General features: G+C 43.3%; 1 protein-coding gene across 1 annotated transcript; it reads right to left on the bottom strand.

Moving 5' to 3' along the window:
* Window positions 1-1971: 1971 nt before the first annotated feature.
* LOC115951310 (probable E3 ubiquitin-protein ligase BAH1-like) lies at window positions 1972-15742 on the bottom strand. Its single transcript, XM_031068503.1, has 5 exons — window positions 15562-15742; window positions 14692-14936; window positions 14339-14587; window positions 14110-14247; window positions 1972-2034 (listed from the first exon to the last, which is right to left on the bottom strand). Exons 1-5 carry the CDS (start codon window positions 15740-15742, stop codon window positions 1972-1974), a joined length of 876 nt encoding a protein of 291 aa, XP_030924363.1.
* Between the last annotated feature and the right edge of the window lie 249 nt (window positions 15743-15991).

Here is a 15991-nt window from a genome sequence, read left to right as displayed (position 1 = left end):
TTTTGTTTGGTGTGAAGATGAAAGAAATTAAGAGAAGGTTCTGGGTTTTGTTGTTGTTTTAGTTTGCCTTTTTGATGGATGAGAGCGTAGTTTAGCTCAGCTTTGTGTGTTTTCTGTATGAATTTTCTTCTGGGTATTGTTTGTCTGATTAGAAAATTGGGATGGAAAAGAAAGTTTTGATGAACTGTGCATTCTGTTTTGTGTTGTCAATGATGGATGGCAAGCTCAAGATAACTTTTTAAAAAATAAAAATAAAAATAAAAAATTATCAAAGTTTTCTTTGTGAACTGTTTGGTTTCCTAGAAAGATAAGGAAGAACAGAGAGAAAATGAAACTTATGAATCTTGATTCTTAATCTTTTTGTTGTGGTCTTTCAAGAATGAAAAAGTTTGTTTCAAAAGAGTGATTACTTGTGTTTGTGTGTGTGTGTGTGTGTGTGTGTGTGTGGTGATAGGTTTGGATAGGTGGATCATTGTATCATGGGTCTATGTGTGTGTGTGGCTCTGTGTGTTGAAATTGGGGAAAATGAAAAGAAAAAGAGAAATAATAAAAAAAGAATATTTAAATAAAATGGGAAAAAAAATCAAATTTTAGGATGTTGGGTATGCTGTAAAATAATATGATATAATTGGTAAAATAGTTTTTTGGGATGATAAAATAAAATGGGATAACATTTTCAGTTGGAAATGCTCTAAAGCCAATATTCTATTTGCCTTTTCTTCTATGAGTAAATGAGTAACCCCCTTTTCAATTAATGCAACTTTACTTTTTCACTTTTGGTCCCACCATAAAACTGATATTTCTATTTTATTATAAGAGTATAGTTTTGGAGTTGATTATAAAATTCAGAATTGCTCCCACTGCCTTTAAATAAAAAGCAAAAAAGACCCCCACCCAAATTCAAACTTTATGAGTTATGAACTTATGATCCTTGACGCCAAGAAAGAAAGAATTCCAACAGGAAATTAATGATAAGATTATAAGGCTACACTTCTCAGATCAAACATCCCTCAAATCTCATACCACGAAAAAAATACATAATTTTTGCTACAACTCTCCCACTTGATTGATTATGATTGGTGAAGAAAAAGTAATAAGTTCATGTGAAAGTGTCAGACAGTTATCTCAGCTTACCAAGTTGTAACAAAAATTGAGAATTTGTTTACGGTGGTAGAAGAATTCTATATACCTACTCATGCCAAGCACCAAAATCTGCAACAGCATGTTGATCACAGCACATTGCACTCTTTTTTTAAGAAACAAATTCATACACACCTTAGGGAGAAAGAATTAGATCCTAATAGCATATTATACTATGATCACATATTAAATAAGCATAATTCTTTGAAAGGACCGATGGGAAACAAACCAAGAAACCATGCTCACACCAAATCTTTTTATTTATTTCTTTTAAATTTTTTATGAATACTTGAAATATATGTATTAAGAAGAACTTAGAGGAACAGAGTGAGATGAAGAAGCCCCTTCTCCTCCATTAGGATTCAAAACAAAATCCGGGATGGTGGAGATGGAGTGTCTTCCTCAAATTACACCAAATCATTATTACATGTAAGATACACTCAAAATCATATATCGAGCAACCATTCCAACGCAGTCTTTTCATAATATCAATTTGGTAACCAGGAAAAAATAGATGTCTTCCTCAAAAGTTAAAGTAAAGCATTTTCACAAGCTGCTCACAAGTAAACCTGACTGAAGACGCTGCTAGGCTCCAAGCTACAGCCAAATCCGCCACAATTGTTTAGTACTACATGAATTTTCTTGTTTTATCAAATAAACACACAATCAATACCGATATGCAATTTTGGCCCAATGCAACTTAGATTGAGCCAACATCTCAGCACGTTCTTCAGTTAGTCTCTCCTTCCAATAGTCTTTGCACCTGTAAGAACTTTCAAGGGTCAATAATGATAACGTTTTCTTATACAAAGAAAGGAGGTTTACATCTCTTTACCTTCTTTTTAAGAGCATATCCAGTTCTAACATGTGCACTGCTTTTGCATATACTCCAACCTACACCAGAGCATTTTAAGAAAGAGATCAAGTAAATGACTTAAATCTTAAATCTTCGTTTTGTTTAGATCTAACAATTTGCATATCAAAATAAACATTAAAGGTTAACAGCGACATAAATTTTATATTTTTTTTCAAGAGAGAGAGATTCAAAAGTTAATTTAGCATCAGAACTTTCAACTAGTTTTCTAAAGAAGATAAACTCAAGAAAGATTATTGAAAGCTTGAATTTGTGTGAAAACACAAGAGTTTGTTTGGACCCCCAAAAAAAAGTTACGGCTTGATTGTTTTTACTCTAACTTAAACTAAGTGCGGAATAAGAATAAATGCGAGCGAACAAACGATAAAACTACTCTAAGCTATATTCAACAAACATCAACAATAAAATGAAAGCTAAAAGAGTAGGGAAGAAGGATGCAAACACAAGATAACACTGAAACATGTTATCGAGAGGAAACTGAAGAACTCGACGAAAAACCTCTACGCCCTCCAAGCGGTAAATCGATTCACTAGAGAATAAGTTAGAGTACACAAATAACAAAAGACCCTTCAAGCCTAGTCTACCCCATGTACTTGAGCCCTCCAAGCTTTTGCTATCAACTGACTTAACGAAGTCTTGTGTTCTCTAGCTTTCCGGATTACGCAATTCAGCCCGATTGCATCCACCAAACAATTGGCTTCTTCCAATGTTGCCCAGTAGTACCAAAACCTCACTTTACACTCAGATTGAGTTGGTAAGTGTTTGGATCATCAACTTCTCAAGGATATGAATATGAAAAGGTAGGAGTAGAGAAAACCACAAAGGATTGTGTAAATGATTGTGGATATGACAATCTCTAACTCTCAAGGGTAATATCTAGGGTTTTCTCTCTGAAAAGCACTCCTTACAATATGTGAGTAATGAGGGTATATAAATAGTGTGGGTGAAGACATGGTAGAACAGATATGCCAAAATAGCAAAACAGAATGTTTCGCGGGTATTTCGCGGGAAGGCCTTACTTGCGAATTACTCGCGAAAACTAGTTGTCATGACTCTTCGCATTCCAGTCATGTGTTCTGCACGTGGCTCACTTTGCGGGATAGCTTCTCGCAAATCTTCTCGCGAAATCCACTTGGTCTTCAATAAGATCTTGAGTCTTCACACTCTCTCTTAGACATAACCCTTACAATAAAATTCAATATAAAATACAGGGTAAACATGATTGAACAAAATTACAATCAAATTTGGCACGAAATTAAAGCCAACACAAAATAGTTATAAATAACAACTTTACAATTGTAAGGATGATATTTTATCAAATCCATGTAAGTTAAACTTCAGTGTGTTTATGTACAGAATATAAACTTGCACCACAAAGAAAAATCCACCACATAATGCAAAATTCACAATTCACTTTTGGAGATCTTTAATAAATTTTCACATGTAGGCTATTCAACACCTGCTCTGGAACTCTTCTCCTTTACTAGAAATATACTTTAAAAAAAAAAGAGGAAATCATGAATTATAGGTAGGAAAGCATCCAATGATTAAAAAAGTGGCAGAAAGATAGGAGAAAGTTAAAGGACAAGGCTCTATCAATTTGTATAACAAAGTGATTACGTTTTTTAACATGTTTTTTCAATACACAAACTTGCACCAACCAACTGGAATGTTTGAGCATACCGGAATTACCTAACTACAATTTCATATTTCAATTGGTTATTAGCTAGAAAAAAATTAGAAACCAATTGTTTAAATTTCAACATGTGCTATGGAACTTTGCTCATTTACTACAAATGTACTGTGCGAACCAGAGGTGAGACTGTTGGGCTTGAACTCACTTGGGCTCACAATTTATTTGTAGAGTGGGCTTCACGATTTCCTACTCTAAGTCATTCTCGGCAGAAAGACTCAAAGCAATATTCACTCTCTCTTCCTCCTTGACTGTTTCTCTCTCTTTTTTTCTGAACCTCTTCTTCTTCCCAAACTTTTGCTATTTGTAGCTAAAGTTAGTGGGGAGATTATGATTACAGCCACCGCTAGTGCTATTGAAGGTCCAATATTATCTGCTTTAAGTGGGTGTTTAGGTGAGAGTGGGATGCAACAATTATGGCCTTGGAACTTGGTTCCAGCTTAGTCGATTGTGCTCGGTAATGCAGTTTTCCGAGCATTTCATGATTTTCCCGGACACGGTTCATATGCTTGTTCGGGAAAACTTATGCCGAACACTTCTCAGGATTCAAGGCCCAAAACTTGTTTTTACATGAAGGCAGTTTCAAGAAGGGCTTAGGACAATAGGGCCGTTCCGTTGGGCTTGGGCCCAGGGCCCATATGGGTCTTGGGATCTCGGTGCCGTACATTAGCCCCACCTTGATTCATACCCGATTTCCGGGAAGAATCAAGGAGCTGGTCGAGCTTTTTGATCTCGGAGATCTTATGGCCTGGGACTCGTGGTTATGGTTTCTCATTAATGCTCATCTCAAAAGACGTGCTGTTTCGCGGCGTCAGGTACAGTTGTCATTATTGCCTGACGGTTTGTGAACCGAAGCGGCACGTGTATCGGTCACCTTTGGTATTCGCAGGGCTGTTCGTAAATCGTGCCCATTTATTGCTTGATTAAACGTTTCTTTGCCCCCCTTTTTGACTTTATAAATAGTTTCCTTCAGAACATTCTTTCATTTTTCCTCCACCTCTGATTTTTCGCGCTTACTCTCTGCCGACCAACTCTCTGTGCGCTTACTCACCTACCCAGTGTTCCTTTCCTCCTTAGAACCCAAAGTAAGTTTTTCTTCCCCTTCCTATTCCTTCAGCTTTATTTCTTCAAGCTCCCTTTCATAGCATTAAGCGTTATAGATAGGTTACTCTTATCTTCTAGAGTCCCGGGCTGCCTTGGCCACCTTTAGGAGCAAATTTAGTATTCCCGATGACGTGGAAGTGGCTTATTGCCATGAGAGTGATATTGCTATCCACCGAGGATTAGGTACAGCCTTCTTTCCTCTGATGTCAATTTTAGAGGGCGGGGTTAGGTTCCCCGTGGATCCCCTTTTGACAGATACACTTAGGTACTACGGGATGTGTCCCGACCAGCTTCCCCCCAACTTTTACCGGGTAGTTAGCTGCGTCAGTAGGTTGAACCATACCTTTGATTTACAGTTAAATAATCATGACATTAACCATATGTATAGTCTCTGTGGGAACAAAGCTATCAACTATTACCTAAAGACAAGAGATAATCGAGTACGGCTGATATCATGCCTACCTGATTCGAACAGGAACTCCGCCGGGGAGTTCGTTCGGGTGTGCGGCAATTGGTTTGCCGGGGATGTCCCTTGTCCCCTTTCACGGCGTGAAGTGGGTTTGTACCAATCCCTTGATCTAATTGTTTTCCTCCACTTTTCCTTTTCTTTTCATTGAAGTAAATCTTTATTATCAGATACTGATATGACACTTGCTCTTTTGCAAACGGCAAAGTGTTTGTTCCGGACATCAAAACCGTCCATGCCAAGGATTTGAACTTCATCCTTCGTTCCGAGATATACGTGCATTGGGATGGACAACTCCGGGCTTCGCATCTGATCCTCGGAGTAGAGCTAGTTTACTCCACTTGGCAGAACTTTAAGCAGGCACTTCTAGTTGATAGCCCCCTGCTGTCATACATAGACGTCTAGTACGCAAACTTCTTGCCGCCGAAACTTACAACCGGAGAGGCGAAGGAGTTTGGATGACGCTTCACCTGCTCGGACGAGCTAGCTCCTTTGCGAGACGAGTCCGCAGAACGCGTGTCTCGGCGCCTTAGAGAGTTAGCCCACGAAGCTATCCAACAAGAGGACCCTGTTCAAGAGCAGCCGCAGCCCAAGAATCTACCCGCTGAGCCCCAGCAACCAGTGATTGAAGCGGCTGCCTTGTTAGCTGAAAATATCCAACCCAGCGGAAGAATGGTGTCAAGGAAGGTTATGATTGACCGCTTCGTGCCCGGTGCACGGCAGCCCAACCAGCCCCCACCTTCTCAGGGTCGGAGCCAGGTGCCTCAGCCTCCACCCTCTTCTCAAGCTGGACGGGCCCGTAAGAAACAAAAGGTCACCGATTAACCATCCACGGGCCTGGGAGATGCTGCCGTCTAGACTCCTCCCCAGCCAATAGGGGGGATCGTCATCCATGAGCCGCAGACCCAGGTTGGCCCGGGGGTTGCGTCCTCCTCCCAAGCGGCTCTAGCGTAGAAGCCCAAGTTCTTGTTGGACGGCAAGCCTTTGCCTTCGACCGCCTATGTGCGGATGTGGGAGAAAGGCGAGGGTGGCTATATTGCCCAAACCCTGGCCGAGGGTCTTCTTCTTCCCGAGGACGTGCACGCCTTTGAGGAGGGATCCGAGGAGTCTGTGGGGTGCCGGTTAAAGTGGCACGCTATCGCGGTAATTCTTTAGTTATCTATTTCTTCCCATACATTTACTTTTGCTTCCTTACTAACTTTTGTGATTGCTAGGCTGCTCAACTGGCTCACATAATGGCTAGCCGGGCACGAGATCTTGCCGAGGAAGTCGAGCGTGAAAAGGGGGCGCGGGAGTCAACGGCTAAAACAGCGAAGGAAAAACTAAAGGCAGCTGAGTCTGCCGAGAAGAAGGCCGCTGCCGAGAAGAAAAACAGGGCGTTGGCGGAAAAGAGGTGTGCAGAGCTTTTGACTAAGCAGAACGAAACGGAAGTCAAGCTAGCTGAAGCCATCAGCCTCAATACTTCCAATGCCGAGGAACTAGCTGACCTTATGGCAGCCCTGGCGGCCTGTGAGCAGAAGTGGTACAACGAAGGCTTTGCTGATGCCGAGAAATCTGCAGAGCCAGTAGTAGCCCAGGCTCGGAACCTGGGTTTTGAGGCCGGATGGTTCGCCGCTCTTCAAGCACTGGTAGTTCCCGAGGATTCCCACCTGAGAGACCCCGGCCAAATTCCCTTTCCGAGCCCTGTTACTGCCGTGTAGGATCCCCCGGCTACTGCTGAGGAAGAGGAAACGGCAAGCATGAGGGAGCTGGTTGAACAAATTGACGCTCATGCTGAGCCGGAGGACATGGAAGCCACCAGCATCCTGACTGTACAAGACCTTCTTGGCGAAGACTCGCGTTACCCCCTGACCGACCAGCTAGAAGTGACGGATCCGACCCGACCCTCCAACTGATTTTCTGCAGCCTCTCTCTGTTTTTATGCTTTCACCTATTTTTATTGCATTTTCAGTTTTCTTAATGGTTTATTTGCCTATGTCACCGGGATGTGGTGAACGAACAATTTCCTTTATTTCACTTGTTTAATCGGTAAACAGCTTCCTTTTTTAACTTTGGTTTTAATTCGTTGAATGAATTTCTATTTATTTGTATGTTTCGCTTGGACTATGCCAATGTTTTGGTCGTAAATGGAATGATACCCCAAAACCTATTGCGCGGTGTTTTGGAGAATCCGAGAGTGACAATGGATTTAATGTTTGTAAAGGGTTAGGGTTCCCATATGTTCGGCGGTTCTGATCCAGCCGAGGATGATGTTTTTGTCCTTTATCCTTTTATTCTTTTGTGATGATAAGGTTTCCACCTACTCGGTGATTTTAATCGAGCTGAGAGCTAGGCTTCTGTCCTTAGAGATTTTAGTGATAAGGTTTCCACCTGCTCGGCCATTTTAATCGAGCCAAGGGCCAGGTTTCTGTCCTTAGAGTTTTTAGTGATAAGGTTTCCACCTGCTCGGCGATTTTAATCGAGTCGAGGGCTAGGTTTCTGTCCTTAGGGATTTTTATTTGCAATTCTCTTGGTGTGCAATTATGGAATCAAAAACAACATATACAAGCAACTTCATTGTAATCTTGATTTTAGCAAAATACAAGTTTTGGCTTACACGGATGGTCACGCATAGAACTTCTTTAAGTTGTTGGCATTCCACGGCCGAGGAAGCGGCCTCTCGTCAAGGTCTTCCAAGTAGTAGGCCCCTGCACCGGCAATGGCGGTAACTCTGTACGGTCCTTCCCAGGTTTGAGCAAGCTTCCCTGCAGCTACGTCTCGCATGTTTCCCACGACCTTTCTTAGTACCAATTCTCCGGCACTGAATTCCCTCCCCCTTACATCTCGGTTATATCTTTGGGCTAGTTTCTGCTGATACTCGGCGAGCTGTATGGTTGCGGCCTCTCTGCATTCTTCTAGCCAGTCCAAACGCTCTATCATCAGGTCGGCGTTCTGGGCGGGGTCAAACCCTGCGACCCGTGCACTACATAAGCTCACCTCGGTTGGTATCACAGCCTCCGCCCCGTATGTCAAAGAGAAAGGGGTCTCGCCCGTGGATCTTTTGGGGGTCGTACGGTAAGCCCATAATACATTAGGTAGCTCTTCAGCCCATCTTCCTTTTGCCCCGTCCAACCTCCTCTTGAGCCCATTCAAAATCGTCTTGTTCACTGCCTCGGCTTGGCCGTTGCTTTGTGGATAAGCCGGGGTTGAATACTTGTTCCTGATGCTGAGATTGCTGCAGAAGGCCCGAAAAGCCTTGCTATCCAACTGTAGCCCATTGTCTGTTACTAGCGAATTTGGCACCCCAAACCTTATGACTATATTTTTCCATACAAAATTTTTTACGTCAGTATCCCAGATGTTGGCCAAGACCTCGGCTTCCGCCCATTTTGTGAAGTAATCTACAGCCACTAATACAAAACGGCGGTTTCCTATTGCTTGGGGGAATGGGCCGAGGATGTCAAGCCCCCATTGTGCGAACGGCCACGGGCTGCTAACGGGGTTCAGACGACCTACTGGTTGATGGATCAAAGGGGCGTGCTTTTGACACTGTTCGCACCTCCGGATATATTCGGCGGCATCCTTCTGCATCTGTGGCCACCAAAACCCCTGGGTCATCGCTCTGTGCGCTAAAGATCGTCCCCCAACATGGCCGCCACACACTCCCTCATGTAACTTGGTCAGAAGCTCGCTTACTTTCTCGGGATGTACACACAAGAGGTGAGGGCCTGCGAAAGACCTTCGGTACAGTTTGTTATCCGAAGACAGCCAGTACCGAGGAGCTACCCGACGAATCTTTTTGGCCTCGTCTTCATCATCCGGAACTTTATCCTCGGCAAGGAAATCTATGATCATGTTCATCCAGCACGGATTGGCCACCGCTACCTTGGCAACCTCCACCCTGGCTTGGTCGTGAATACTCTTCACACTGATGCTTGGCTCCCTTATAAGCTCTATTGTGACTAGCCGTGGCGTATCCTCGGTAGCCGATGAAGCTAACGTGGCTAGTGAGTCAGCGTGTTTGTTTTGTGACCGGCCTACCTGGGACACCTTTACAGTTCCGAATTGACCGATAATCTGCTTGGTTGCACTTAGATAAGCTTTCATTCGAGAGTCCCGAGCTTCGAAGCTTCCTATGATTTGATAAACAATCAGCCGAGAGTCTGAATAAATCTCAACATCCTTTACGTCTGAATGCAATACGGCCCTCAAACCGGCTAGTAGGGCCTCATACTCGGCTTCATTGTTTGAGACTTTAAATCCTAATCTGAAGGAGTGTTCCAATCGTATGCCCTCCGGGGTGATTATGACAAGACCAGCCCCGGCCCCCATAGCATTTGAAGCACTGTCTACAAATACCTTCCATGGACGAATTCCTGCATTACAGATTACCTTGTCGTCGTTCTTAGGTGTGAATTCTGCGATGAAATCTGCAAGAACCTGTCCCTTCACCGAGCTTCTCGGTCGGTACCTTATGTCAAACAATCCTAACCGAGTACCCCATTTGACAATTCGGCCCGTGAAGTCTGATCTCTTTAACAATGACTGCAATGGATACTCGGTGAGGACGAACACCGTATGAGCCTGGAAGTAATGTGGCAACTTCCTAGTGGCGTGTACCAGGGCTAAAACCAACTTCTCTAGGGGCAGGTACCTCGTCTCGGCATCTACCAAGGTTTTGCTTATGTAATATACTGGCATCTGTACTCCTTGGTCCCTTAGTAACACAGCACTTACGGCATGGTCGGTGACTGAGAGGTACATAAACAAATCCTCCCCGGGCTTCTGGACCGTCAACCTTGGCGCATTTGCCAAGTATTCCTTCAGCTCTCGAAAAGCCTCATCACATCCCTCATCCAAATGAAACCCTTTCCACTTCTTCAGAAGTTGATAAAATGGCCGACAGCGATCGGCGAATTTGGAGATGAATCGGTTTAGGGCGGCTAACATCCCGGTAAGCACTTGCACTTCCTTGGGATTGCTTGGTGGTCTGAGACGGTTCACGGCCTCTATTTGGTCGGGGTTAGCCTCTATTCTCTGAGTAGAGATCAGATAACCTAGGAACTTGCCAGCCCCCACACCGAAAGTGCACTTCTCAGCATTCAGGAGCAATTTATGCCGCCGTAGTATCTCGAATACTCCCCAGAGGTCTTCCGTATGTTGTGACTCTTTTCTGCTTTTTACCACCATGTTGCCAATGTATACTTCAACCGTGCATCCAATTTTTTCTCGGAACATTCTCGTCATCATCCGCTGGTACGTGGCCCCGGCATTCTTCAGTCCAAACGACATGACCTCGTAGTGATAGTTTGCACTCGGGGAGATAAATGCTGTCTTTTCTCGATCCTCGGGCGCCAAGGCAATCTGGTGGTAACCCTGGAAAGCATCCAGGAAGCTCATCCTCGGGTGCCCATACGTGGCGTCTACTAGTTGGTCAATCTTGGGCATTGGGAACGGGTCCTTGGGACACGCCTTATTCAAGTCTGTGAAATCCACACAAACTCTTCATTTACCGTTCTTCTTCTTCACTACAACTGTATTTGCTAGCCATCTCGGGAAGAATATTTCTCTTATCACTCCGGCTTCCTTCAGCCGCTGGACCTCCAAGTTTACTGCGTCGACATGTTCTTTTGACGCTCTTCTCGGTTTTTGCTTCTTCGGGGGAAATGATGGGTCCACGTTGAGTTTGTGGACAATGAACTCGGGATCTACGCCGGGCACTTCATACGGGCTCCAAGCAAAAACGTCTACGTTCTGCAAAAGGAACAACAATATCTCTACCTTTTCTCGGTCATTCATGCTTGTACCTATCTGGAAATACTTGTCAGTATCTAGAAAAATTCTAACCTTTAATACCTCCTCATCCACGTCTGCCCCCGTTTCCCCTCGGGGCTTCTGTAATTGCTATAAAGTTTCTTTCCCGGTTTGCTCTGCTTGTCCGAGCTGTTCACTTTTCTACCTGACCGCGGCGACAAGACACTGCCTCGCCACTTGTTGGTTCCCTCTCACCTCAGCAACTCCATATTCAGTGGGAAATTTTACTTTCACGTGGAGGGTGGACGAAACAGCCTTCATTGCGTGAATCCACGACCTCCCCAGGATTGCGGTATACGGTGAGAATGATCGGACTACTATGAAGGTCACTATAACTCCCTTGCCTTCCATGTCCACCGAGAGAGAGATTTATCTCTCGGGAATCACGACTCTCACATCAAATGAGACCAGCGGCGTGTCATATTTTGCCAAATCCTGGGTCTTCAATCCCAGCCCCACTTCCTTGGTCTATCATCACCTTCTTCACCAGGAACTCGCTTATCCGAGCCGTCACTACCAATGCATCGTCATGAGGTTGGACCGTCCCTTCCAAATCGTCTTCTCCGAACGAGATGGTCAGCCGTTCAACTTTCTTCTTCTTCTCGGCTGAATATCTTTCCGTGCAGGCCACGGTCAACACCCTTTTTGCTGCTGTCGCTCCTCTCGGTGCAGCGTGGATGACTTCGATCACCCCCAGTGGTGGCGGGAGGGGGTTCCTTTTCTGTTGGACGCCCTGGCCGGCTTCTCGGTCAGTGGAGTCTACCACAAACTCTTTCAAGTACCCTGCCTTTACTAGCTTCCCGAGGTGATCTTTTAGTACCCGACACTGCTCGGTGGTGTGCCCTTTGTCTCTATGGTATGTGCAGTATAGGTTTTGGTTCCTCCGAGATGGGTCGCCCCCCATTTTGTTTGGCCACCTGAAGAATGATTCGTTCTTAATCCGATCTAAGATTTTGTGCACGGGCTCTTTGAACGCCACATTAACTCCTTTAATCTGCACTTTTGGTTCTTGCATTCTGAAGTCTTTTTTAGGTCTTGCCGGCACAACGCCTTGCTGAGATCTCTCGAGTAACGAAGCTTTCCCCCTGTTCTGCAGCCGATCATCCTCCAGGCATTTGTACTCCTCTATGCGTCTCATGAGTTGCCTCATATCCTCGGGAGGTCTTTTCGTCAATGACTCCCGTAATTTAGAGTTTTCGGGGAGCCCCATCTTGAAGGTGCTTGCCGCAATTTTCTCATTTCCTCCACCAATCTCGTTGTAGAGTTCCCAGTACCGGCTGGCATAACTCCGAAGGGTTTCTTCGACCCTCATCTTTATGGAAAGTAGCGCGTCCACCGGCTGTGGCACTCGGCTGCATGTCACGAATCTACTGCTGAACTCTTGAATCAACTCGGCGAAGCTACGAATGGAGCCTTTTCGTAACCATTGAACCATCTCAAGGCAGTTGAGCCGAGACTGGAGGGGAATACCTTACACATCAACGCATCATTGTGTGCATGCAAGGACATCATGTGGATGTAATGACTGACATGCTCCACAGGGTCTGTCTTCCCATCGTATGAATTGAATGGAGGTCGTGTAAATCTGCTCGGCATAGAGGCCCGTTCAATCTCATCGGAGAACGGTGATTGGGCAACCATTCGTAAGGCTCGGCTCATGGCATCCATGGCAGCATTGTGGGGCTGCCGTTCTTCCGGTGATTCTGACCCTCGGTCATCGTATCCATGTGATCGTGAACGGTCCCGGTGATGACATCTCTCTCGGGAGTGCCGGTGTGACTCTTGAGAGCATGATCAGTTTTGGAATCGTTGTGTACCAGATCGACTGGAGCCCTCCTCGCCCCAATTTCTCCTTTGCCAGAAGTTGCGATTCCTTTCTTGGCGTCGACCCCTTGCTTCCAGCTCTAGATCCATCACCAATCTACGCAACCGCTCCAGTTCTCGGTCTCTATCATCATACTGCCTATGCGCCGAGACACCCGTCGGTGGGTCTGATCCGACCCTTCTCCCAATCCAGACCTTTCCTCTCCTCTAGGGTGCTCCCTATCCTCCCGCCATTTCTGCCTTCTCTCCCTCCACGTTGATCCCCGAGAAGATCCTATGGAACTGCTCGGCGCACGCCCTCCCGAACGCTCCTCGGACATTTCCCTTGTTTGAGTCTCAGTTGAACCACAGTTTTGTAGGAGTGCCCCACGGTGGGCACCAATTGTGCGAACCAGAGGTGAGACTGTTGGGCTTGAACTCACTTGAGCTCACAATTTATTTGTAGAGTGGGCTTCACGATTTCCTACTCTGAGTCGTTCTCGGCAGAGAGACTCAAAACAATATTCACTCTCTCTTCCTCCTTGACTATTTCTCTCTCTTTTTTTCTGAACCCCTTCCTCTTTCCAAACTTCTGCTATTTATAGCTAAGGTTAGTGGGGAGATTATGATTACAGCCACCGCTAGTGCTATTGAAGGTCTAATATTATCTGCTTTAAGTGGGTGTTTAGGTGAGAGTGGGATGCAACAATTATGGTCTTGGAACTTGGTTCCAGCTTAGTCGATTGTGCTCGGTAATGCAATTTCCCGAGCATTTCATGATTTTCCCGGACACGGTTCATATGCTTGTTCGGGAAAGTTTATGTCGAACACTTCTCAGGATTTAAGGCCCAAAACTTGTTTTTACATGAAGGCAGTTTCAAGAAGGGCTTAGGGCAATGGGGCCATTCCGTTGGGCCTGGGCCTAGGGCTCATATGGGTCTTGGGATCTCGGTGTCGTACATGTACTTTTTAAGAAAGTAAATCGCAAACTTTAACTGAGAAAGCATCTGTTATTAAAATGGAGAAAGCAAGTGAGAAGGCCCTACCAATTGTATAATAAGATCAAGTTTTTATGTTTGCATAAAGTGGAATGCCAAATTGTAATTTAGAATATCAAATTTTTTCATTTCCTAGATAAAATAAATAAATACAAGACAAGACAAAAATGACATAGAAAGGGGTGTTTTTTTTATATCAATTAGTGCTGCCCAATTTCTTCATATACTAAATACAAACCTCTCTGCATATTGGACACTTCGACTTTGGACTTGCTGCTCTAAGGCCATCAAAGAGAAACACAGAAGCAGATGAACAAGCACAGGACTTACAGAAAAGATGACCACAACTCAAAGCATACGGATTAAAAACAATATCCTGTAAAAGTGTAATGAAATAGACATAAGAGAACACATACAAAATCCAAAATTTTGTTTTCTTTGCAGTATGACTGAAAGTAAGATCTCACCAAGCAAATAGCACAAGTCAGATCAAATTCTAGCTTTATCAGATGTGGAAGCATCAATGTCATTACAGGTGGGTTCGCATTGAAATCACAGGAAAAGTTACTAGAAAACTCCTTTAAGCCTCCATCATCTGATCCATTAGAATTCAAGTAAAAGGCGCCCAATTCTATAAGCCAAGGTGATTGCAAAAGCTCAACATGTTCAGCCCGCAACTTGGATTTGAAATTCCTTCCGTTTACAGATCCATGAATCTAAAATAGAACATTAAAATCACTGAAATCATTGTTTGATACAGAAAAAATATCAACAAAATCAGTAAGTCTAATTAGTACATATATACAAATTGGGGGCATACTTTGTCATACTTCTTAAGAATCTTTCTGATTGCAATCGCATTCATGAGAGCGTATTCAATCAGCATCCATCCTTCTAGTACCATGGCTTGCTGATCATTCCTGAAACAACGACGCAAGTTCAATACATATCTTTGCATTCCAGTGGCAACATGAAGATGAAGGAGATGCCTGACTCTCGAGCTAAAGCATCCAGCTATTTGTGAAGCTTCCTTCATCAACTCAGAAAAGAATTTCTGATCACACACTACAAATTCCACAAAGCTTCATAACTTTTAGAGTATGTCAAAGAAGCAAAAAAATCAATCATGGCACAAACAAAAATTATATATATATTTTATAGGTCTTGATTAAGCCTTATGCAGAATTCTCACAAATGGGAATGTAACAATCCTACAAAAAATTCCTCTTCCTTCATCCTTCAGATACTCTTAAGCAGAAATTATTTCACATTTAGTACAATTAAAAAAAAAAATTAAATAAGACAATAATATAAACTTTTCAAATACTTAAGAAATGTCCTATGACAGTTGACTCCATTTAAAACTAACATTTCTTAGTCCTTTCCTCAAAAACTAAAAACTCAACTTGGATTGGAGTGAACCCATGATTCTTATAATTATTTAGAATACAGAATTGACCTTTCACTGTTATTTGCTTCATCAAAAGCAACTTTTCATCATCATTTCCCTATCGCTTAGATTGGAGAGCTAACCCATTATTGAACAAGGATTTTTCTATAAGAGAAAAAAAAAAAAAAAAAAAAAAAAAAAAAAAAAAAAAAAAAAAAAAAAGCTAAACTATTATCAAAATCATCATCCCCATAGCTGAAAAATAATCTGGGTAAAAAAAAAAAAAAAAAAAAACCTTACATGGGCAAGATTGGCATTGGCAGCCAGAAGAATCAGAAGTGCAAGAGTGACGTAAAGCGTTGCAGCTCCGACAGGTGTTGAGTACTTTCTTGAGAGTGTTATATTCGACATGCCCACATTTTTCCAAGAACCTGTCCTGTTCTCCATGCAGGTACTCCGTGAACGCCTCTCCAAATTTCATTTTTTTTTTTTCCCAACTTTTTCTCTTTTTTTCAATAATTAGATTTTGTACAGCTTGAATGATTTTAATATTTTCACCAGTATTTGGTTTTCTTTTTCTTTTTTAAAACCAGTTGGTTGATGAAGAAGGGCGAGAAATTTTTAAAAACTTCTTTTTTACCTTCCTCAGTTCTTTTTTTTTTTTTTTTTCGCTGAACCTTCCACAGTTCTCTCAACGATCAAAAACGCGGTTCGAATATGATTTTGAGAA

Source organism: Quercus lobata, chromosome 7 (assembly GCF_001633185.2).
Source record: "Quercus lobata isolate SW786 chromosome 7, ValleyOak3.0 Primary Assembly, whole genome shotgun sequence".
Lineage (NCBI taxonomy): Eukaryota > Viridiplantae > Streptophyta > Magnoliopsida > Fagales > Fagaceae > Quercus > Quercus lobata.
The sequence above is the reverse complement of the archived record's forward strand: the minus strand, read 5'-3'. Positions and strand labels throughout refer to the sequence as shown.